The 23858-nt window shown below is 50.9% G+C and overlaps 1 protein-coding gene across 3 annotated transcripts in view; it reads right to left on the bottom strand.

The window, feature by feature from the left end:
• Positions 1–17632, bottom strand: part of LOC144818761 (uncharacterized) — a 171748-nt gene extending 154116 nt beyond the window's left edge. For 2 of the 3 annotated variants that reach the window (XM_078676487.1, XM_078676488.1), the window contains exon 1: positions 17466–17618. In XM_078676487.1, the coding sequence (XP_078532613.1) occupies positions 17466–17489 (24 nt within the window). In that variant the 5' untranslated portion in view covers positions 17490–17618. Of the gene's footprint in view, positions 1–17465 lie in introns of all 3 variants that reach the window. The other variant, XM_078676486.1, reaches the window with a different exon arrangement.
• Between the last annotated feature and the right edge of the window lie 6226 nt (positions 17633–23858).

Raw genomic sequence — 23858 nt, 5'->3', positions numbered from 1 at the left:
CTGAATTCGAGCCAATCGTCAAGTGTACCCCTTTTGATATTCTGCTTAAGTGTAGACTCAAAACCTTCGTTAAATGTACCTACTTTTACCTAGTTTTTTAACCAAAATGCCTCACATTAAATTTCCTCTTTACCTTTAGTTTTACCATATGTTGTGAAACTTATTTGCTGCTTTTAGACTTGAGTGGAAATATAGGTATTGTCATGTCAATTATGCTAACCCTGCGTTTGAGGCATAATCCTGCATGAATAATGTTAAGCTTGCTGTACTTAAAGCATATCGTAACTTCATGGTGTCGAGTACGCATTAAATGTAGGGCTTGTTCAAATAAAAGGATAGGCTGTCATTTCACTACATTTAATAGTTGATCTGAAGTAAGACGTCATGGAGTCCAAATATTCCTGTTCTGTAGTTGGTTCCTTAACATATGCATGCCCGTTCTTAAGCAGCAGTGTGATGCGGGCTGCTGTTTTGTGCAGAGTGCTGTGGTTTGGTGCAGTGTGATGAAGGGGCCTGTAGTGCACCGGAAAGAAGTGTTCTGCACTGCAATGAAGTGAACTACTGTGTGCTCAGTAATGCAACGGAGTGAGCTGCAGTGGGATGCAGCGTGGCCCAAGCACTGTCTGGGGTTGACATCCTGGTCTGTCCATCACATTGGAGGCTAGTTATGGGTTGTATCTTCATTCCCGCCTTCAGAGATAAGCATGTGACAGAGTTTATTAACTGACCTACCGCAAAAAATGGTATGTTTATTTTTGTAGCCGGGAAACGAAGATACTTACATACCACAGTTTAAGTTTAATATACACTAGCCAGGAATGTTCACAATTACAAAGCTGAGCAGAAGGCATAGACGAACCGTGCCTCCACCCAACATTAATTCTAGAAAATAATGTGAAATGCATTAAAGAGAACTGGGCACTTGACCGGGCGAAGTTGACGTACGCCTTTCAAATGCCTACATTTGACATGACACTGTCAGGAAGTGCTTCTTTTCACTGAACTCATACTGCATTCTGGGAGTTGTAGTTTTGCTTCTACCGCTAAACTCAAAAATCTAAGTGCTCCTGAAGGGGTCACACATGATTGCGGCGCTGGCATCTTTGCGCCCCCCCACACATGATCCATTCACGCACCAGAGCAAGGCCTGGCACATATCCTTCAGTGGAAGATCAAACATTTACACAGGAGGGTCCCTCGCTGAGGCAAAGTGCCGTGACTCGGTCCAACACAGGCCTGGCGCTAGAAGGTCCTGCCAGATAAAGCAGTAACAGGGAGCATGGAGGTGAGGAGCACACTCGAAAGCAAATTAACATAGATTTACAATTTAAAGCCAAACAAAATGTCTGTCTTCCCTGTTGTTTTGAAATATGCACTTCATACAATTTTTCAAAACAACTTAGGTGAGACATTACGTCATGGAGTCCAAATATGCTCGTTCTGTAGTTGGTTCCTTAACACATAGCAGAAGTAAAGACATAGAAGTTATTTTCTATTTCTTTAATTTTTTATTACATTTTCTCATAATACGTCCCCCAAGGGGGGTAAGGCACAAGAGCGTTACACATTTTAACAGAAGCAGAGGGTATCAAAAACCAAGCATAGATGTACATATAGTGATTATTATGCGTCAGGGAGCTGTAGCCTCATGTGACTGAGCTATATCTTCAATGGGAACAAGAACACGGTGAGGGGAGTTACGGGTGTAGTGTACAAGGGCCTACAGGTTCGTATTCCCTGAAATGCGTGTCCGTAGAGGCATAGTTGGGTATCGTTACTGCATAAATTGTCTCTGGCCTGTAATCTCATGATCAATCCAGGTAAGGAGAAGAGAGAAGGAAACTGGTACCGGCCTCAGAACCGCCGGTTTGAAACAATGGGTAGGTCATGAGGGTGCGGGGAAAACGTCTCCTAGTGCATCGTGTAGTGTTAGATGTGTGTGACTCAGTGGTCCGGGTCAGCAATTGTGGCGCTCAGGGGGGGCGTCCGAAGGGAAGGGGGTGTCGGTCAGCGGGGGCGAAATACCTTAGTCATGGGGGAGGCGTATAGCCGAACCCTTGTGCCATCGGGGCAGGGGGTTCAAGGGCCTGGTACCTGCGAGGGGGGCCTCGGGGAGGTCTGGGAGTGCGGGGGGGGGGGCAGGTCTGGTATGACCTCCGGGGTTGTTTCTTGTTTGAATTGGAAGAGCAGCTGGGCCCATTCCAGGGAGATGGGGTTTTTCCGTACTCCCTTCACTTCCACCTCTCGTAGGAGCTCCTCTTCCACTGCTCCCCATTTGCATACCGCCCCTATCCAGGCTTGTTCTGGAGGGCCTGAGGGAGCTCTCCAGTGCATGGCAATCGCTCTTTTTGCCAACAGGAGTGCAAGGGAGGTGAACCTCCATTGCAGCTTCTCAGATTTCTTCCTGCTATATATTCCCAGCGCACTGACCTCCCAGGACTCTATTTGTGGTAGGTTGACTAGCGTGCAGAGGGTCCGATGTATCCTGGTCCAGAATTGGCTCAGGGTGGGACAATCCCAGAATATATGTTTGAACGGTGCTGCCGGTAGGTTACACCGTGGGCATTGGAATTGGGTGTCCGGGTTGTAGCTTATCTGGCGTAAGATAGGCACGGTGGAGGATGTTGAATTGTATGTTTTTAAATCTCGCGTTTCTGGACACTTTTTTGGTGTATTCTAAGGCACGCTTCAATTCCGCGTCGTGGAACGCTCTACCCGCATCGTCCTCCCAAGTCTGCCGCAGGGTGTCTAGGGAGACGTTCGTTAGTTCTCTGATGGCTTTGTAGTGCCATGTTATGAGATGTCTACCGGAGCCTATTCGGAGTATCGTGTGTAGCACTGGGTGCGTAGGTGGTTCCCCAGCGCGCAGGTCCCAGAGTGGTCTTGTGTGTTCAAGGAGTTGTATATACGTGAGGAATTGGCCACGTGGAAGGTCATACCATTCCATCATTTGGTCATATGTGTGTAGTTGCTCATCTTGGATCAACTCTGCTATTTCAGTCACACCATGGTCAGTCCAGATTTGTAGGCTCCTGGCGGTGAAATGATGATTCCCACGGGGGAGACCCACTAATGGCAACAATGGAGAGTAGAGTGGTGCGCCCTTGGAGAGTCGATGCACACGCATCATGCATTTGCGTGCTATAGACAGTTGAAGTGGGTGTGTGCGGGATGGTTTGGTGCCTGGTAGGAGCAGGCGTCTGATGAACGGAAGGGATATCCTACCCGTTGCAGTAGTAGTCTATACTACGTATCGTTCTGCCCTCCAGTGGGATAGCCATTGCAATTGTGCCGCTAAGAAATACGATTCGAAGGATGGGGCTCCCAGGCCGCCCTCCGTGGTGGGCAACTGCAGTTTACTGAGTGCTACTCTATGTCGGCTGTCGCCCCATATGAGTGCTGTCAGCAGAGTGTCAAGTTCCCGGAAAAATGACTTGGGTGGGATCACCGGCAGGTTGGCGAAGTGATAGAGCAGCCGGGGTACCATTAACATCTTTGCCAGTGCTACCCGGCCTATGGGTGCTAGGGGTAATGTTTTCCAGAAGGCTACTGCTGACCGTAGCCCAGATAGCGCCTTGCGGTGGTTGCCCTCGTACATGTCCACCGGGGATTGGTATAGTCGCACCCCCAAGTATTGGGGGGCCGCTCCGTTCCAATGCGTTTTGGGGCCCAGTGTCACCGTATGTGGTGCCAAATGGGGGCCGAGCGGGTAGACCGTCGATTTCTCCCAGTTGATCTTAAGTCCTGAGATGTCACCGAAGGTTTGCAGGGTATCCCAGATCGGGGTGAGGTCTCCCGTCACATCGCGAATGTAGATGAGCAGGTCGTCCGTGTACAAAGAGACGCAGTGTGTTGTTCCTGCTATCGGTATCCCTCATCCGTCTCCCTTGCCTCGCAGTCGTACGGCCATTGGTTCGACCGCCAAAGCGAATAGGAGGGGCGAGAGTGGACACCCCTATCTCGTGCCCCTTTCAATCGGGAAGGGGCTGAGATCATTTTGCCAATTCGCACTCTAGAGGTGAGTCCCTTATACAGGAGTCATGTGTAGGCTAGCAGAGTCTGGCCATAATTTTGTGCCTGGAGGACCGCAAACAGATGCGACCATGTCAGGGTGTTGAATGCCTTTTCAAGGTCAAATATCAGGCACGCCGCTCTGGGGAGCCTCTCGCGGACGCTGTCTTGGACGTGGAAGAGCCTCCTCAGATTGTGCGAAGTGTTACGCCCTGGCACGAATCCGCATTGGTCTGAGTGGATTAATGTGGGTATGAGTGGACTATAGCGGTCAGCTAATATTTTTCCCAGGATTTTACAGTCTGCGTTCAGGAGTGTAATGGGCCTGTATGAGGAGGGATGTGTGGGGTCCCTATGTGGCTTCAGGAAGGTTACTGTAACGGATTTCCGAAACGAGGGGGGCAGGATACCCGTCGATCTGGCCTCCTCGTACGTGAGTGTGTGTTGGGGCACTAACTGTGTTTTGAATTTGCTATAGTACTCTAGCGGGTCCATTTAACCCTGGCGCTTTATTTCTGGCGAGTGAGCCTATGGCGTGTTTGATCTCCGCTGCTGTGATCTTACTATCCAAGTCTTTTTGGTCATCTAGGGATATCGCGGGGAGTCAGTGGACGCCTAGGTAGCGCTGTAGTGCGTCGCGTGGTGTTGGCGCGGGGTTGCGGTATATTTCAGCGTAGTATGTGCGAAAGATGTTAAGGATATCATCTTGAGTGTAGTGAAGTCTACCCGTTTCGTCCATCAGTTCCGTAATTGGTGTGTGTCTTGTTTGGCCATCCACGCTAGAAGGGCTCCGTCCTGTTACCTTCCTTGTGCATGCGGGTCGCGTATTTGCGAAAGTTATATTTCTGCAGGTCCGGGAGCGTGTCCGCGTAGGTCAGCTTTGCCGCCCCTATCTGATCTGGGGTAGCCCTGCCCTGGTCCAAATCGCGAGAAAGGCCGGCCAGGGTCAGTTCTGCCTCGCCCAGTGCCCTCTCCAGTGTACGTCGGATCCCCACGATCTGTTGGATGGAGTGTCCGCGCGCTGTGACCTTATATGCGTCCCACTCCACGCCTCTAGAGGAAGCAGTGCCCGTATTGCATTGGATGTGTGTCCTAATGAATTCTTCAGGTGCGTAACAAAAGGCGTGGTCAGTGAGGCATTCTCGGGGGAGCCGCCACGTAGGAACCGGGGGGTGGGGGGGGCCGCTATCGTAGCGTCACCACGTGTGCGTCATGGTCAGATATCGTACGTCCGAGGTAGTCGGTATGTTGTATTATTGGTAAAAGTATGGAGAAGCATAGGAATCTGTCCAGGCGTACCCTGAGGTTGTGTGGGATAGAATGGAAGGAGTATAATTTGGTTGTTGGGTGTCGTGCTCTCCAGGTGTCTATTAGTGCCCAGTGACTCACCCAGTTGCAGAAACTCTCGGTTTGTTTATGTGGTGGGGAACTTCGTGGGGGGGGGGGTGATCTGTCAAGGAGTAAGTCCAGTACGCAATTATAGTCCCCACCCAGTAGCCAGGGTATTGTAGTATAGCGGGCCAGGACCCCCGTCAGTTCCTCCCAGTACCGGTCTTGTTCTGTGTTGGGGGCGAATATGCTGCCTATTAAGATAGGTTGGCCTTCCAGTAGGCCGCTAATAAGGGCGTACCGTCCGTTGCTATCTATCAGTCTGGATTGTTCTTTGAATGGCACTCCGGGCCTAACCAATACGAGCGCCCCTCTCGCGAAGGCCGAGTATTTTGTGGCACAGATGAGTCCCCACCACTTACGCTGTAGGCGAGCGACCTCTAGGTCCGTTAGGCGAGTCTCCTGTAGGAGGGCCACCTGCACTTGTTGTCGCTTGATGTAGGCGTAGATGGAGTATCTTTTTGACGCTGTGTGCATCCCTCTGACATTCAGTGTGATGACCTTAAGGTCCGAGTGTGGCGTTGTGGGGGTCATAATGTGGATGTTGCGTGGAAGGGACGCGTGGGCCACCCGTCCCATCTTCCTCCCCCCTCTCCAGCCCCCACCCCCCGCCAGCCCGACCACCTTTGCTCCGAGTCCACACTATTGTGTCCATCATTTGCTGCATGACTATGAGTATTAAGAAATACAGGGTATACATTGGGAGGAGCCTAGCCTGCAGCCGAGATGGCCGCCTAGTCTCTCGGCTCCGCCGACCCTTGTGTCCTTTTTCACTATCCTGATGCATATCCTGTGCCTCCATACGACGAGTGAACTCGTGAAGTGCTCCTGACCGCGTCGAGGTGCTTCCCGGCGCAATCCGAGCGTTACCGGTGGTGAAGCGTCCCTGCTCTCTTCCCGGCCCTCCGAGGGATCGCAGCCGGGCCATAGCCTGTGGGTACGGCCGGAAGCGGCCGCGACAGCAGCGGCCGCCGTGGTGGAGGAGGAGCCGGTCGGCTCGAATCGCATTGCTTGGCTGGTATTGTCGCTGCAGCGCTTCCCTCCGCCCGGCGACCCTACGCGCCTGGCCACATTGTACCGGCGCTCACACATTGTATCTTGGCCTGGCTTGGAGGTGTCTGGTTTGCTTCTTTGTTACTCTACCCCGGTAGCGGCCGCCATCTTCCGCATAGGGAACCCAGCGCCTGCCATCGGATCCCTCTGCTCGTTTCAGGGGATACTTGTTTGCCGGCATTACCACAGCTGGAGCTGCTTTCTGATCAGCTGTCCCCATGTTGCTGTCCCAGCGGCATTTCGCAGATCCTCGGCGGACCTGTTGTGAGTCGGTGATTGAAATTGGCGGCTCGCTTTCGAACAGGCTCTGCGGCAGTTCGCCCTGGGCGGGGAGCAATGCTGTGTCCTCCATTTCAGATGCACCGTTGGGGCCTCGTGCTGTGTTGGTTGCTTTGGAAGATCTACTGATCGCTTTTCATGACGCTGCCCAAGGATTGGGAGACCTGCTTGATAAGATTTCTCCGGCGGGCAGTGGTTGCCTTTCTGTGCTGCACACTATGCCACATCCTCCACCTGTATACGGTGGACTGTCTATCCTGGAGTGTGTGGAGGCGATAGATGGTCAGGCCTCACCTTCCGCTGCAGTACTCTCCGTAGTTGACTTGAAGAGGTCTGGCGATGATGATCCTTCCCGATGGCTGGTGCAACTGCTTCGGACGCCATGTTTTCCATTTCCTTTGTCTTCGGATGGTGTGCCTCTTCGCTTCGCCTTGGATTTGATGCCCTCGCCTTTGCCTGCAGCTATGGTTGGACTTTTGCTTTGTTTTGCTTTCCACTGTACCATCTCCGGGCAAGCAGCAGTGGCTTCTACTGATTTTTGTGATCGACCTCCCAGCTGGTGTTGCTCATCTCAAGTGCCTCGTCTTCTGCGGTGGATTTCGCGGTTGCCTTCCTCGTCCACGTTGGCTGTTTTGGACCTGGACTCTGCTCTCATGCTGGATCGTAGGGGACAGGGCTGAGGTTATTCTTCCTTTTTGTTGTAACCTGCTGTGTGTGTTGCTGGCGGTAATGGACAATGGTTGGAGGTAAATATTAATTAGATGCTGGGTCGGGGTCCGGGGCTGGGTGGCCGCGGGTTAAAGTACTGAGTGTTTTGGTAATTTCTCTGGCCCTCCTCCGGTCTTCTGTGATTTTCTTTTTCCTTCTTCCTTCTTTTTCTTTCTTCTGAATTTCGGGTACTCTTTTGGGGCGACAGACACACTGCTAGGGGGGGGGGTAGGCCGTAGCCTCTGCATGCGTGTAGGGTGGGGGGTGTGTGGGGGGGTTTTTCTTTGTTCTTTTTAGTTCCTATGGGCCTTTATTTTTTGCTTCTTCTTCTACTCTTTTCTTCTCTTATTTCTTTGGGTCATGGGGTGGATTGGGAGATGTGGGTAGTGGCTGGGGTGTATTGTACGGTGTGTATTTGTCATTTATCCTGACCTACTCGCCTCCAGCCGTTGGTTTTGTGCATAATGTTTGCTGATTTCTCTGAAGACCGCTGCTCACTCCTGTCCTGAACGTATTGACTGGACTCTGATCCTTCTTGACTTTCCTTGCTTTGGACACGCTTAAAACATTAAAACCGAAACCTTCACTTATCCTCCTTCTCGGCAGCGCACGTACTGATAGTGTACCTCGGATTAATCATGTTTGTTTTGCTAAGCTGCTGAGTCGCCCAATTACTTGTTATTATGTATCCAATGTTGTCGAGGCCAGCCTCTGGGTTGTGGGCCCGTATTTGTCTGCTTATATTATCTAATAAAGGTTTTAAAAAAAGAAAAAAAAAAAAAAAAAGAAATACAGGGTATAGGAATCGTAACTTCGGGAAACATTCCCAACTAGGGGGACCCATCTCACGGGGCAATACGTCCAAACTGTGAGAAATATACGTTCTTTAGTTCGTTTCTGAGGGGTGGCGGTCTGGTTTCCGCTGCCGCGCCGCCGGCTCCACTCCCGAGGGAAATGTTGTGTGGTCATGGATGCGTCCCTTGGGTGGCATGTTGGTCACCAGATATGTACGGGGTAGGGGTGTCAGCCCACCGGCTGTGTCCGGGGCCCGTCCGCCGGTTGAGAGAATAGTCGCCGAGTTTTTTGGGCTACTCGGGATCCAGGCGGCGAGGTGACGTGACTCCATGATCATGTCGGATGTCTCCCACTGCCATGTTCATTTTTACATCAGCAAGTCCGATGTCTGGGGCGTCACTCTCGGGGGAGAGATGGATCCTTCTCGGGAGATCCGGGTGACCTCTCTTGCTCCGCGAGAAGCGGTCGCTCCCCACGCTCCCTGCCTAAACTACTCTGCAAATACTGCTTGCCTGCTAGAAGCTTGAGGACTGGGTATCGTAGCGCTCTAGTGCATTGTTTGCTTGGTATCATAGCGCTCTAGTGCATTGTTTGCCTGATGACGTAGCGCTTAATCTCTGTGTTTTGCCTGATATCGCATTTTACTGCTCGCAGCTGGGTACGCTTACTTTCAAAGCGCTCGCATTGCATAACTTCCGCTTCTGTAATAATAGACCGATTGTGCCGATACTATCTGCCCATATTGTCATCCATTTATGTGCCCCCAATCTCGCCCAGTTACTGTATTGTTAACGCTGCCATTTTGTTTGTTGTGCCTGCAGCCAGCCTCCCCACCCCGCTCCCGCCTCCCAGCTGACCCTCCCTCGCACGGACTGTAAAAGGCTGCCCCGCCGGAAATAGCGCTGTGACCTCTCTTGCTCCGCGAGAAGTGGTCGCTCCCCACGCTCCCTGCCTAAACTACTCTGCAAATACTGCTTGCCTGCTAGAAGCTTGAGGACTGGGTATCATAGCGCTCTAGTGCATTGTTTGCTTGGTATCATAGCGCTCTAGTGCATTGTTTGCCTGGTGACGTAGCGCTTAATCTCTGTGTTTTGCCTGATATCGCATTTTACTGCTCGCAGCTGGGTACGCTTACTTTCAAAGCGCTCGCATTGCATAACTTCCGCTTCTGTAATAATAGACCGATTGTGCCGGTACTATCTGCCCATATCGTCATCCATATCTGTGCCCCCAATCTCGCCCAGTTACTGTATTGTTATCGCTGCCATTTTGTTTGTTGTGCCTGCAGCCAGCCTCCCCACCCCGCTCCCGCCTCCCAGCTGACCCTCCCTCGCTCCGCCCCCTCCAACTTTCCACATATGTCTGAACAGTTGACGCGCAGCGTTCACGGGCAGCGGACGCGCCCCATGCGCGCCGAAGGTGCGCCAAAGGTAAGCCCGTCTACGCCCGTCCGCGCCTGGACCGCGCCCAGCGCCAGACCCCCTGGCCCCCACAAACCGCACTCCTCCCACACAACGTATGACGCCGCTACCCTCCTAGCCCTCAACCCCGGACGCACACCACAATGCTACGAAGCTGCCCCAGGACGCACCCACGGTCCCTTCGCCTGCCACTCCTGCAAATTCGCCTGCTTCAAGACCCACACCAAATCCACTAACTCCAAACACAGCTCCGACTCTAACCTCCTGAAATGCATCCTGCTGAACACCCGCTCAGTCCACAGACACGCCACTGAACTCTGGGACCTACTCGACACTACCTCACCGGACATCGCTTTCCTTACAGAAACCTGGATGAACGCATCATCAACACCCGACATCGCCATAGCCATCCCGGACGCTTACAAGATCATACGAAAAGACCGCACCAACCAAACAGGAGGAGGCATCGCCATCGTCCATAAGAACACCATCAAAATCACAACCAGCCCTGACGATAACCTTGCAACCGCCGAACACCTCCACTTCCAGATCCACACCGACCCCAGGACCACACTTAGAGGCACCCTCATCTACAGACCACCAGGAACCCGTAAACAATTCTGCGAAGACATCACTGACTTCATCAGCCCACATGCCCTCACCTCCGAGAACTACATTCTACTGGGAGACCTCAACTTCCACTTGGAAATGAAAAACGACAACAACACCACAACCCTTCTGGACAACCTGGCCAACCTCGGACTCAAACAACTTGTTAACACCACCACCCATGTAGCCGGACATACGCTCGACCCAATCTTCACCTCCAGCAAGCGCATCTCCTTCGATCACACCACAGCTCTCCATTGGACGGACCACAGCTGTGTTCACTTCAGCTACAAAACTTCCTCGACCCACAACCCCCCACAACCGATTCCGCGAAGAAACTGGAACAAAATCACCACCGACCAACTCTTAACATCGCTCAAACAAACCCCCCCCGCCCTCTCATCGGACCCAAACCAAGCTGCCACCAAACTCAAGCAATGTATCACTCACAGCGTTGACGAACTAGCTCCCTTGAAAAACCACCAAACCAAACAGGGCAGCAAAAAGGCCTCCTGGTTCAACGATGACCTTAAGAAATCCAAGAAACTATGCCGTACTCTCGAGAAAACTTGGAGAAAAAACCCAACCACTGACAACCTGACCACCTTCAAGACAGCCATCCGCAAACACCACCAATTGATCCGATCCACCAAGAAATCAGCATTCAAGGATCGACTCGACAACAATGCCCAAAACAGCAAGGAACTATTCAACATCGTCAAAGAATTCACTAACCCCACCGCAGCCTCAAACGACATTACTCCCTCCCAAGACCTCTGCGATTCGTTATCCTCTTTCTTCTACAACAAAATCGCCGACATACATAACAGCTTTGAGAACATTTCCAAAGAACACTCCACTCCACCCACCTCCGAACCTAAACTGCCCTCGAACAACCTTAGCACCTGGAACCCAATCACCACTGAAGACACCATCCGCCTAATGAACTCCATCCATTCAGGTTCACCAACCGACCCCTGTCCCCACCACATCTTCAACAAAGCAGACTCCATCATCGCACCCCATCTCCGTGATGTCATCAACTGCTCCTTCAACTCCGCTACCTTCCCAGAAAGCTGGAAACACACCGAACTCAGCGCCCTCCTGAAGAAACCCACAGCAGACCCCTCTGAACTTAAGAACTACCGCCCCATCTCCCTCCTCCCATTCCTTGCCAAAGTCATTGAGAAAGCCGTCAATAGCCAGATTGCCGCCTTCCTTGAATACAACAACTCCCTCGACTCCTCACAGTCCGGCTTTCGAGCCAAACACAGCACCGAAACCGCCCTCATTGCAGCGACAGACGACATCCGAACACTTCTGGACAACGGAGAAACAGTTGCCCTCATCCTACTCGACCTCTCCGCCGCCTTCGAGACAGTCTGTCATAACACCCTCATACAACGCCTCAGCAACATCGGCATACAAGGAAAAGCCTTGGACTGGATCATCTCGTTCCTCGCCGGGAGAACCCAGAGAGTCCGACTCCCCCCATTCAAATCAGAGACCACCGAAGTCATCTGCGGAGTTCCACAAGGATCATCACTCAGTCCCACCCTCTTCAACGTTTACATGAGTCCCCTCGCATCCATCGCGCGACAACACAACCTTAACATCATCTCCTAAGCAGACGACACCCAGCTGATCCTTTCCCTCACCAAAGACCCTAACACCGCCAAAACCAATCTCCACGAAGGCATGAAAGAAGTTGCCGAATGGATGAAAAACAGCCGCCTAAAACTTAATTCAGACAAAACGGAAGTCCTCATCCTGGGATCATCCCCCTCTGCCTGGGACGACTCATGGTGGCCATCGGCCCTGGGCACGGCACCCATACCCACAGACCACGCACGCAACCTAGGCTTCATCCTAGACTCCTCCCTCTCGATGACCAGACAAGTCAACGCCGTCTCTTCCTCTTGCTTCAACGTACTTCGTATGCTCAAAAAAATCTTTCGCTGGATCCCCACCGAAACAAGAAAGACTGTCACCCACGCACTGGTCACTAGCCGACTGGACTATGGAAACACCCTCTACGCCGGAACCACAGCCAAACTACAGAAAAAACTCCAACGCCTCCAAAACGCCTCAGCCAGACTCATATTAGACATCCCACGCCAAGCCCACATCACCGGTCACCTAAAAGACCTCCACTGGCTTCCCGTCAACAAGAGAATAACGTTCCGTCTCCTCACCCACGCACACAAAGCCCTCTACAAAATAGGACCTGAATGTCTCAACACACAACTGTCCTTCTACACACCCACCCGCCAACTAAGATCCTCCAATCAAGCCCTCGCCGCAGTTCCGCGCATCCACAGATCCACCATGGGAGGAAGATCCTTCTCTTACTTGGCGGCCAAAACCTGGAATTCTCTCCCCACTCACCTCCGCCTTACACAGAACCACATTTCCTTCAGAAAGGAACTTAAAACCTGGCTATTCGATAAATAATGCACCCCCTCCCCAAGCGCCTTGAGACCCTCTGGGTGAGTAGTGCGCTATACAAATTCCTGAACTTGAACTTGAACTTCGCTAACGTCTTCTTCTGAGCTGAACAGGTGCGGTCCATTTTCGAGGTCCGAGGTTCCTTCCAGTGGGCCCAATGCGGCGGCGGCTTGGATGGCCTTTCTGTGTTCTGCTATGATCTGGGAGAGGTCAGGGGAGCCCTTCCCCTGCTGGGTGGAGTGGGCACTGAGTTGAGTTAGGGTGATTTTGCGGCCGCGGCCACGTCGTCGTTGCCCAGTTTGGTGATTTTGCGAGCTCGCTGGCGCCTTGGTGCGCGGCGTGCGTTGTTCCGCCCAAGTGTCCGCGTCTTTTGGGTCGGTGAAGAAGTGTGTGGAGCCCTCATGCATCACCTTGAGCTTGGCTGGGAACAATAGGGCATATTGAATGTTCTTTTGCCGGAGTGTCCGCTTCATCGCTTGAAAGGTGGCTCTTTGTTGCTGCACCGCCCAGGAGTAGTCGGGGAAGAGCATGACTTGCTTGTCCTCTACCTGCAGTCGTCCGTGTGTCCTGGCCGCTCGAAGGATTGCGTCTCTGTCTCTGAAGTGAAGGAGTTTCAGGAGGAACGGTCTGGGGGGCAGGCCCGGCTTCGGCTTGCATGCTGGAATCCGGTGTGCCCTCTCCACCGAGAAGAAGGGGGTGAGATCCGTGGATGGTGTGAAGGATGCAATCCAGTCGGTGATGTATTGTACAGGGTCCGCCCCCTCCGCTCCCTCCGGCAGATTCATGACGTGGATGTTACTCCTCCGGGAGCGTCCCTCCAAGTCGTCCGCCTTGTACTCCAGGGCTTTGAGCCTAGATTGGAGGTCCGCAATGTCACGATGATGTTGTTGGACTTGTGGTTGGAGCGTCTGTAGGGTTTGTTCCTCCTGGGACACTTTGTCCGATAATTTGTTATGATCATCACGGAGAAGATTAAGGTCTGTCGCTAATTAATCAAATTTCTGTTCCATCATTACTCTTGAGTGTTCTATTGCCGCCAACACTTGATCCAATTTCCTGAATGTAGTATCCATCTTGTCCTGGGCGTCCTGTTGCGAAGTCTGTGGCTGCGTTTGAGTTAGTGGCTTCTGGGAGTCAGCGCCATGTGTGGGTGGTATTGTCCGGTGACCCATCACGGGAGGCGTGGGGGTTTCAATAGTTCCAGTTCTCCCAGGGTGGTGGGACTCTGTTTTGCACGTGGAGCGTTCGGGTCCGAGTGGGTTACGCCGGTGATGTGGGCTGTTCCCGGTCGCAATCGGACCTGATCTCTCGGGAGACGGATGGGGAGGACCTCCCGGCGGCTTGGGTATCCAGTGAATCTGGGGACAGAGGTCTGGCGAGTCTGTACCGGCGTCCCAGCAGGTGGTCGTATGGGGGCAGTGCTAGGTGGTGGACGTTGTCCTCTATCGCTTCTCCCCCCTTCCTCTCAGCTCTCCGGGGGGGCCACGATGTGGACGTCCTCCGTACCCCTCACAGTGGTTTGGGGAGGCCCCCACGATACAGATGAAGGGCCTGCCAGGTGGAGATTCGTCCCAGCGTCTGCGGCTGCAGAGGCGGGGTGGGCCTGCCCCAGCTATGTGGGTCCTCGAGGCTCCGCAGGCTTCAGCAGGCACTGGGGCAGGTGGTGGTCTCCTCACCTCCCCCGCCGCAGTATGGAGGGCGCTCGCCTCCGCTCCCGTTTCGGAGGTGAGATGTGCTCCGCAAGTGCCCTAGAGCAGATTGTCACCTGAGACCTCCGCTCGTGCCGCAGAGCGCAGTGTCAGATGCGGGCCTCCACCGGAGCGGGCGGTTCGCGCTCCTCCCGGCGGCAGTCCTGTGGGAAGTCCCGCCGGAGGTGAGGCTCGTAGGGTAGAGCAGGGTCGCACTTCGGCCCCTCCGCTCACAGTGTCGGCAGCGCTACGGGTGGGCAGAGACCTTGCCGCGGGGTGTCTTGCCAGTGGGGGGGCTCGCCGGGCAGGTCTGGATCGCGTTCCGGCCCCCCTCGCCTCCCGCGCTAGACGCAGCGGCGCCTCACCCATTCACCGCCAATACGCGGTGTCGTTCGTTGGCGCCTCTCTAGTGTTGCGGTGCGGCCCCCGGCTCCTGGATAATTGAATCAGGCGGTCTCCCAGCGGCTCCGGCCTGCCGCGGCTCCGAATTCACTGTCTGCCCGCAATTTTGGTCGCGTATGCCCGGCGGGCGCTCCGCGGCTCGGAGGGCGTGATGTGAGTCAGCATGCCAGGATTTGAGGGCGGTTGAGCCGTCCCAAGGGGTTCCAATGACTAGAACTGGTCACATTGTTTGCGTGGCTGTACAGGGATTCTCGAGTCAGGCCTCAGGAGTGGGCCGGCAGCGGGAGCCTCAGGAAAAGCGTTCCGCCATTTTCGGTGGCTTGGCCACGCCCCCATTTTCTATTTCTTTACTTTTGCTATAATCGCGGCACCCGCACTTTACTTTTAATGTTAAAAGTAAAGTGCCAGAGCCGCGATTATAGCAAAAGTAAAGAAATAGAAAAAAAACTTCTATTTCTTTACTTTTGCTATAATCGCAGTATCCGCTCTTTACATTTAACATTAAAAGTGAAGCACGGGTGCCGTGATTATAGCAAAAGTAAAGAAATAGAAAAAAACTTCTATTTCGTTACTTTTGCTATAATCGCGGCAAAGCGCTTTACTTTTAACATTAAAAGTAAAGCGCGGGTGCCGCGATTATAGCAAAAGTAAAAAAAATAGAAGTTTTTTTCTATTTCTTTACTTTTGCTATAATTGCGGCACCTGCGCTTTGCTTTTAATGTTAAAAGTAAAGCGCGGGTGCCGCAATTAGCATGAAGCTGCCGAGGAGGGAGTGGGAGAAGGGAGGGAGTAGGGAAGGGCATTCACGCGCGTGCTGAAAGAAGCCACATGGCAGCTGTGCACGTCGCGCGCGCGCTTGTGCACGTAATAGCAAGCTGGTGGCCGGCCTGGGTAGCACTTTTAAACCAGCTACTAAATTTCTTGCCAGAGCAGCGCATGCGCTGGCTCTAGCGAGACCTAAAAAGGAGGGGAAGGGCAAAGTGAAAATTGGTGAAATACAATAGGTTTTCAGTTTATACAAAAAACAACTACAGTGACATATAAACAGAATATCAACAGCCTCTTAACACAATAATAATGGCTGGGAAGTGATTTGTTTAATTTGCGTATCAATGGCGTTTCGACCCCAAAAGCAGGTGAGGGGTCTCATCAGGACCTATCAATCCCAGACACCTGAAGCGAAAGCTATTGGCTGTTAGGGTGGGGAGTGCACACCAGTAATTATGTGGTTCAGGACAAAGTGTAAAATGAGGGGAGTAGGAGGGGTGGGGTTTACTCACGAGGCCCAGCCGGGCACTCAATGTGAGGGAGAGGAGACTGACAGTCATTTTGAATATGAGATGTGGGGTCCAAATCACAAGTCAATTAAGGTGTAGAGGTACCATCAAAAGGAGAGCGTGTTTTATTCTCAATATGTAGGTGGCTTCCGTAAAAAGCCAGATTTTCAATTGTCAGCTTTAGAAGTGTATTCATTGGTGTGGGTTCCCGCCCGCTTAGTGTAGATGTACTTTCATCGGGAATTGAAGAAGCTCCGCCGCCGCAATAGGTCCAAGAGAGTGGGAGACAATGCACCTCGTCGCCATCTTTGTAAGGAAATTGATGACATCAGTTTCCTTTAGCTGTATACTTTATGTCACCGAAACCCTGACACAGCATCTGGGCACTAACTAAACAGTGCCACTTGGCAGCCTATTTCCAACTGCTAAACTGCAATCATATACCCCAAGATTCCGCATCAGAACCAGCTGACATAATAATACCTGTGGCAAGACATCACAATAGTTTTAAAATGCAGGCTTTGCAACCAATTAAGCAGAACAGATCTATTACTAGGCTTTAAAATTTCTTTGTGGCAGGGTTTAGAAAGAACATTTATTACCCGAGGTCCAGAATTTGTCTTGGGGTTGCAACACTTTATTGGCACAACCCCAAAGCAAAGTCTAATTTGTTAAGTCTCGTAGTGCGCTTAAGTACTCTTGATAAACATATGTGTGAGGTCTTAATATCTAATGTCACTTCTTGTGATGTCACTTCCTGTAATGCGATGTCACGCACCTTGATGTCACTTGCATACTGCTTAACTTGGTTAGTCACCCACTTATTTTATTAGGACTTGGCCCTGCATGTGGGTATCATATTGTTTAAAAAATCAGAGCACTAATCTTTTCCATCCGTGAACACCTCTAATTGGATTCTGAACCATCCGGAAGTAAGTATTCAGATCTTACCTTCAATCCCTAAATTAGTCAACTTTGACTGCTTGACCTAACTGTCCTCGGAGAGCCAATTACGCAAAAGGGATAAACTGGTTATCCAACTAAGGGCCAGAAGTATCTAACTTTTACCCATTCTGTGTCTATGGGGAAACGTATTCGTACATACGGCCCTAAATGCATTAGTACCTGGATCTTTGGCTGGTGGTAAGCGACAGGAACCCTCGAGGGACACTGCCGAGTAGCCTCAGCGCATGAAAAAGACATAAGCAAGCGAAACAGCTAACGATAAGTGTCACTAATGAGAAATTAAATAAACGTGCATGCTCACAAATCTGGAAATGGCCCGGGCAAACTGAACTTAGTTGGTGTTACATTTACATACCTACATTTAGCCCACATACTGATCTACCTATTTAAGATATCGTGTTTTACAAACTATTACTGACCTTATCGGACGCCGGACAGGACATTTTCCCCACCGGCTTTATCAATATTATACGTTCTAGGTGGGAAGCCAGGGGAGTGTGGGTGTTGCACGTAAGGTCGTGGGCACAGAGCTTCCGTTTTTGCGATCAGACCGAACAAGGATGTAGTTAAAGGGGCTGTAGGCAGTGAGCGGTCTACCGAACTTGCTCAGAACAGTGAGTACTATTCACTTGAACATGCGTACACGTAGCTGCACAAGCCTCTCTGAAAGAGAGCTACGTATACCCATTTCCTGTCAAAACAAAAGAAAGACTAAATGGAAAAAAAGACTAAATGCCTTTTTCAAGATTTTATAAGTATATCGTTCCTCACAGGCACTGGAAATTCATTGTAATAGCAAGAATGCAATCATGAAAAAAAGAATTGGGGTACATATCAATTGCTTATAACCTTGAAACTGTGTTTTAACATATGATAAAGCCATTACAACATAATTGTTATATTGGACCGCAATATTAATCGTTGGTATTGTAAATAATAATGTATTCACGATCATGCAAATGTTCTCAACGCTACCAAGTTTTCAGTATGCACTTGTTTGACATTTCTGGCCCTGCCAAGTTTCACATTGTGAAGGGTAAGGCTAACACGTATTTATTTATTTAATGCGATTTTCTATAGCGCGACCATTACCCGAGTTACATAAAAGATACAAACAGGAAAAAAATTGCAAATGTACAAATTGTAAAGTCACACAGGGAAAAGATACAAATAGAAAAAAATGCAAATGTACAAGTTGTAAAGTCACTCAAGAAAGAGATACAAATGGATAAACTCTAAGAATCACATAGGAATGGTAGTGAGTACAAAGGTCTACTACATATATTAGTGGTTAGATTTATCTCTATATTCATATATATATACAAATAGTAGATTTTCTCAGGATTCCATTTTACCAGCGATTTGGCTTGGACAAGTATATATCATATATATCACATATTTACAGAGTGAAAAGAGAAATAAAAAAAATAAAAAATAAAAAGGGGTAGAGAGCGGTATGTGGGGGAGAAGAGTTGGAGGCTGAGATTGGTGGGAGGAGAGAGGGGGATCTGAGGGGGAGAAAGAGATAAGGCACTCCAGCGTAAGTGAAATGTCTGAAGGTCAGCAGGATGGAATCCAAGGGACCAAAGGAAAGGACAAGAATCAACAAAATGCCGGACCCGGGTCGTGGGCATTGATGTAAACCATCTCAACATGGCAAGATGCACCCAGGATGTCGTGTTCCCAAACCCACAGAACACACGCCAGACGTCGTGGTGATATACAGGTACCTTTATTTGTAGATATTATCGTAGGTCATACAGTGCCCCTTATCCTGCGACCTCTCGCCTCGAGGTCCTGACCCAAAGTGTCCCCCTGATCCCTCCCCTGGCCGGATGTGGTGTCCGGTGTCCCTTGTCCCCGACCCTTGCCTTGCAGGGTCCTAGTGCCACCTTCAGGGCACAACACAGGACAAGAGCGATAACAGAAGAGGGTCCCAAAATGGCGGGTCGCACACAAGTTCCAGTCCAAAAGTTACGAGGGCCAAGTCCAAAGAAGAACAGGGAGCCGACCCAACAGAGGAAGAACAAGAGGGGAAAAGGAGCCAGACAGTCAAAAGGAGGAGCATCTTCAGTATTTGCACCTCCTATCACCACTGCTGCACACACATGATCCCTGGTCTAACTGCTCCCATGCTCCTGTACTGGCACCACAGTCCACCCGTGTCATTAGCTGGAGGGGTGTTAAAACAAATCCCCAGGTCTCCACCCAGCTTTCATGATCGACAAAAAGCTGATCAATCAATCAATCATAGACATTTATAGAGCGCTCTACTTACCCGGAGGGTCTCAAGGCGCTAGGGGTGGGGGGGGGGTGCTGCTACTGCCCCCCCCTGATGTCTATCTTGGCTCTCCCAGGGGGGCGTTAGCGTCGTCGTCATATGTAGGGGGTGAGCACTGTAATTAAAATCCTCTCCTGGTCATGTAACCTGTCCCGCCCATCCGCTGTGGCCATGGGCCCCCATCCATACACTGCGGTCAGGCCACACAGGCGGATGGAGGCTGCAGATCCGGCGATCACGGGCTGCACCAGCTGCGGGCACCCGCCTGGGAAGATGAAAGGGCAGCAGGGGGCCCGCTCCTGATGTCGCGCCCCCCCGCATTGTTACCTCATAACGTGGGTCCATTTCACCGCGGCCCCCCCACTTCTACCTCCGTTTCACCTCGGGCGCCATCTTGAGGTGTTATCGCCAGCGCTGGATATTGCCGATATCACGGCAGAGCAGCCACTGGAAGTATCGGCGGCCCCAGCGGCAGACGCTCCAGATCGTCCGACTTTGGCATTTGGCCTTTACAGATAATTTAGTGGGGCTTGAAGGGCCGCGTTAGGATGTTGTGCGCAGGGTTTCCACAGGGCTGAAGCTCAGGGCAGCCATGCTTGTCCACTCATCATCACAAAGATGACAGGTTTTTAACAGAATGCATAACTGTATTGACATAATGTTATTAGCATGTTGGATTGAAAACTTTATGTTGAGAGAACTGTGCGCATGCTAATATTAGTAAATGTAGACTTTTATTCAAAATAGAAAACCCTGCTTGCAGCCGTCTTTAAGCATAGTCATTTCTTTCTGTTTTACCTTGAACCCAGCTGCTTTGTACATGAAAGGCCTCATAAACAATGAAATGCAATGTCACTTTCCCAGGTATAGAATGTTTTTTCCTAGGGCTCAGTCACATACTGCTTTTACTGAGCACCCCTGTTTTGTGTTTCCTGCCCCAAAAATACATGGGACACCGGCTGCCTTTTCACAAGACTTTATTGTACAGGCACAAACTGAATTCTCCCCCCAGGCTCCTTCTCTTCCCTTTCCTGCCATGCCTGACCATGGGGTGCAGTCAGGACAGGCATGTAAGCACAACATCTCCCCCTTTTGTATTTTGAACGTTCAATGTTTTTCTCACAGTTCTTCCATGAGTCTGGTGGGTTTTTTAATGGTTCTTTGTGGCCGGCTGGTTAGTGGTCGGCTAGAGAGGCGCCCCTCTCTCGAGTCGCAGGCCTCAAACACTCATCTGGGTTCTTCTTGGCTGCTCTCTTCTTGACTTGACCTGTCTGTGTCCCAGTCAGGTTTTCGGGCATGAGCGTATGTCGTCGGGTCACTCTTTTTTAAATGTGACACGTTTCTGGTTGTTCTCTTGACTCCGGACTCAGCTGTTATCATGGTCCCTTTCCTTCTTGTTACTTGTAACAGATGACAGATGGGCATAGTAGCGACTGAGCGCTTTGGTTTTCCTTTCTTGTCTCACCAGCACCCAGTCTCCTTCGTAGATGTCAGACGTCTTAGCATGTCTTCAGTGGTCAGCATATTCTTTCATTTTTGCTTCCGGATTGTGGGACAGCGTCTGCGGTCGGTATCCGGGTGCGTGGAATTTGCCCGAGCATCAGAGTGGCGGGACATTGATTCGTAGTGCTGTGTGGCGTGGTCCTGTATGCCCATAATACTTCATTTAGCGCTGGCTGAATGTCACGATGAACTAGTTCAGCTTGTTGCATTGTCTTTTTTATGGTGGCCATAACCGTTCTACCATCCTGCTGGCCTGGGGCCACAGGGGAGTAATCTTTTGGTGCTTGAAATTCAAGTGTCTCGCAAATTCTGCAAATTCCTGTCCATTAAAAGGTGGTCCGTTATCAGTCTTCACCACCGTGGGGATTCCCCATGCAGCAAATGCTTCGTCAATGACAGTTATGACAGTAGTCGCTGTGGTAGAGGAGATTTGGTGAGCAATGGAGAATCGGGAGTATTCGTCCATGATGACAATGATGTACTTTCCTGATTTCAGCAGGCCAAAAAAGTCGACGGCTACTTGTTGCCATACACTGTCTGGGAGATTCGACATCTGCAAGGGGGCATCTGATTCTTCTCGCCCTACCAATTGACAGTGTGGGCAGTCTTGGAGTGTGGTCTCTACCATCTGGTCGAGGGAAGGGAACCAGACGTGCTCTCGCAGCGCTTTCTTCGTGGCTACTACTCCTCGGTGTCCTTCGTGTGCCAGGTTGACGGTTACTTCTCTCAATTGGTGAGGGATGACAATCCTCTGATCTCTTAGCAGCAAGCCTTTGGCACTGATGGAGAGTTCATCCTTGACGTGCTTAAATGCCATGAGTTCCTGAATGTTGATGGCTCTTCCAGGTGTCTCCACAAATCGGTGCGGACACGATGCATGATATTTTGGAGTGTGGCGTCTTTAGCAGAAGCTTCAATGATGGCTTGTAATAACGGCAGGTGAGCAGGCTTGGTCAATGACGAAATGGAGATATTATTCGGCTACAGTGTCGCACTCGCGTTAGAGTTTGTGGATGCCGCAATATGTAATCTGCCGGATTCTCCGCCTTCCCCGGTTTGTGGATGATGGTATATGTGTAATCTTGCAAACGGATTCCCCACCATTCGATCCGCAGAGGCATCTTCGCCCGGGGGTTTCCAAAGATGGTTATCAGAGCTTGGTGATCAGTGATGAGTGTGAAGTGCTTGCCATATACGAAGAGGTGAAAGTGCTTGCATGCCCGCACGACCGCCAGGCTCTCTTGTCAGTGAGGCTGCGACTAGCGTATGCAACGATGTGGCGTTGGTCATCTTCGTCATCGTATTGCGTCAGAATCGCACCTAGCCCAACAGGACTGGCATCTACCGTGATTTCTGTCTTCCGTTTGGGGTTGAAATATGCTAAATTGATGGCTGAACTCACAGCTGTCTTGATCTTGTTGAAAGCTTGTTCACACGTGGCTGACCACTGGAAGCTTTGCCCTTGTCAAGTCAGTTCTCGTAGCTGATGGTTGCATAGTCTTTAATGTAACGGGCGCAGTAGCTAGCCATACCCAAGAATGATTGGACGTCAATGACATCATGTGGCTGTGGAGTGTCCGATAGTGCTGATACTTTCTCGGGGTCAGGTCTCATGCCCTCTTTTGAAAAGATGTGGCTGTAGAATTTGAGAGTCGACTTGTGAAACTCACATTTGTCTTGATTAAGTGTGAGATTGGTGTTGAGGAGGGCATGACACACCCGGTCCAGCACTTTGTCGTGATCTTTCTGGGTCTCTCCAAACACCATGATGTCATCACTGTAGTTGAATGCTTTAGGGATGTCTTGTATTACCCGCCAGATGGCTTCCTGAAAAATCTCGGCGGCTGACGAGATCCCGAAGTTGAGGCGCTTGTATCTGAACAGTCCTTGGCGTGTGGTGAATGTGGTGATGTATGTCGATTTTTTATGTAGCTCAAGTTGGTGGTGTCCCTTGTTGAGGTCCAATTTCAAGAAGACCGTTGCTCCATTTAGGCTAGTGATCATGTCGCTGATGTGGGGTCCTGGGTGCCGCTCCCTTTCGATGGCTGTGTTCGGAGCTCGCATGCACACACAGAGGCATACCTTGTTGTCCTGACCTCTCTTGGGCACGACTACTACAGGCAACACCCATGGAGTGGGACCGGTTGATCTTTCTATGATGTCCGCCTTTAGTAGGTCTTGGAGTTCGTCATCTACCGCTTGCTGTAAGTGGAATGCCACCTTCCTGTGTGCTGTGCCACTAGTGTCACTTGCTCGTTGATATGCAGCTTGACCTTGAAGTGAGGTAGCTTCCCTAGGCCACTGAACAGCTTCAGGAATTTGTTGCCAATGTCTGGCGAGTCGTCCACTTTGTACAGGATCTCGACTAGCTTCAGGCCTTCTGCTGTTGGTAAACTGAAAAGGCAGTCTGCTGCTACAGGGCCTTCAATGACATGGATTTGTGCTTGTATTTTCCTGTCTTTGTATGTCAGCGTTGTACCAAATAGTCCCAGACATGGCAATGGTTCATTGGACATCCATGTGTAGACTCGTACTGCGGCTGGCTCCAGTTTTGGTTTTCGATTAATACTCTGGTACTCGGTGGTGCAAATGTAGTTGAGTGATACGCCTGTATCTAGAACAAACTTGTCGGAATGGCTTCCCATTCGGATGTGTAGCCGCGGGTACTTCTTCAGTCTGTCCGGGTCTGTCACCATGCACACATATTCATCACTGTCTTTTGATATAGGAGTGAGGGAGGATTACTCTCTGGACGTTGACCGCTGGGATCGGTATGAGCTGTGTGACTGAGTACTATACATAGACAAGCTTGTTGAGTGGACTCTTTGTCCTTGTACAGCCCTCACGTGATGATGTGACCCTGTACTTTGCTTGGTCTGTCTCATTTCCGTGCGACGGGTTTGGCAGGCGGCTTCAAAATGGTTGTCTTTCCCACATCGGTGGCATTGTTGACCAATGGCTGGACACTGACCCGTGAGAGGGTAATCTTGACCACACCGGTAACACTGTGGTGGTTGTCTCTGAGAGT

This window comes from Lissotriton helveticus, chromosome 2_1, assembly GCF_964261635.1.
Source record: "Lissotriton helveticus chromosome 2_1, aLisHel1.1, whole genome shotgun sequence".
NCBI lineage: Eukaryota > Metazoa > Chordata > Amphibia > Caudata > Salamandridae > Lissotriton > Lissotriton helveticus.
The sequence above is the reverse complement of the archived record's forward strand: the minus strand, read 5'-3'. Positions and strand labels throughout refer to the sequence as shown.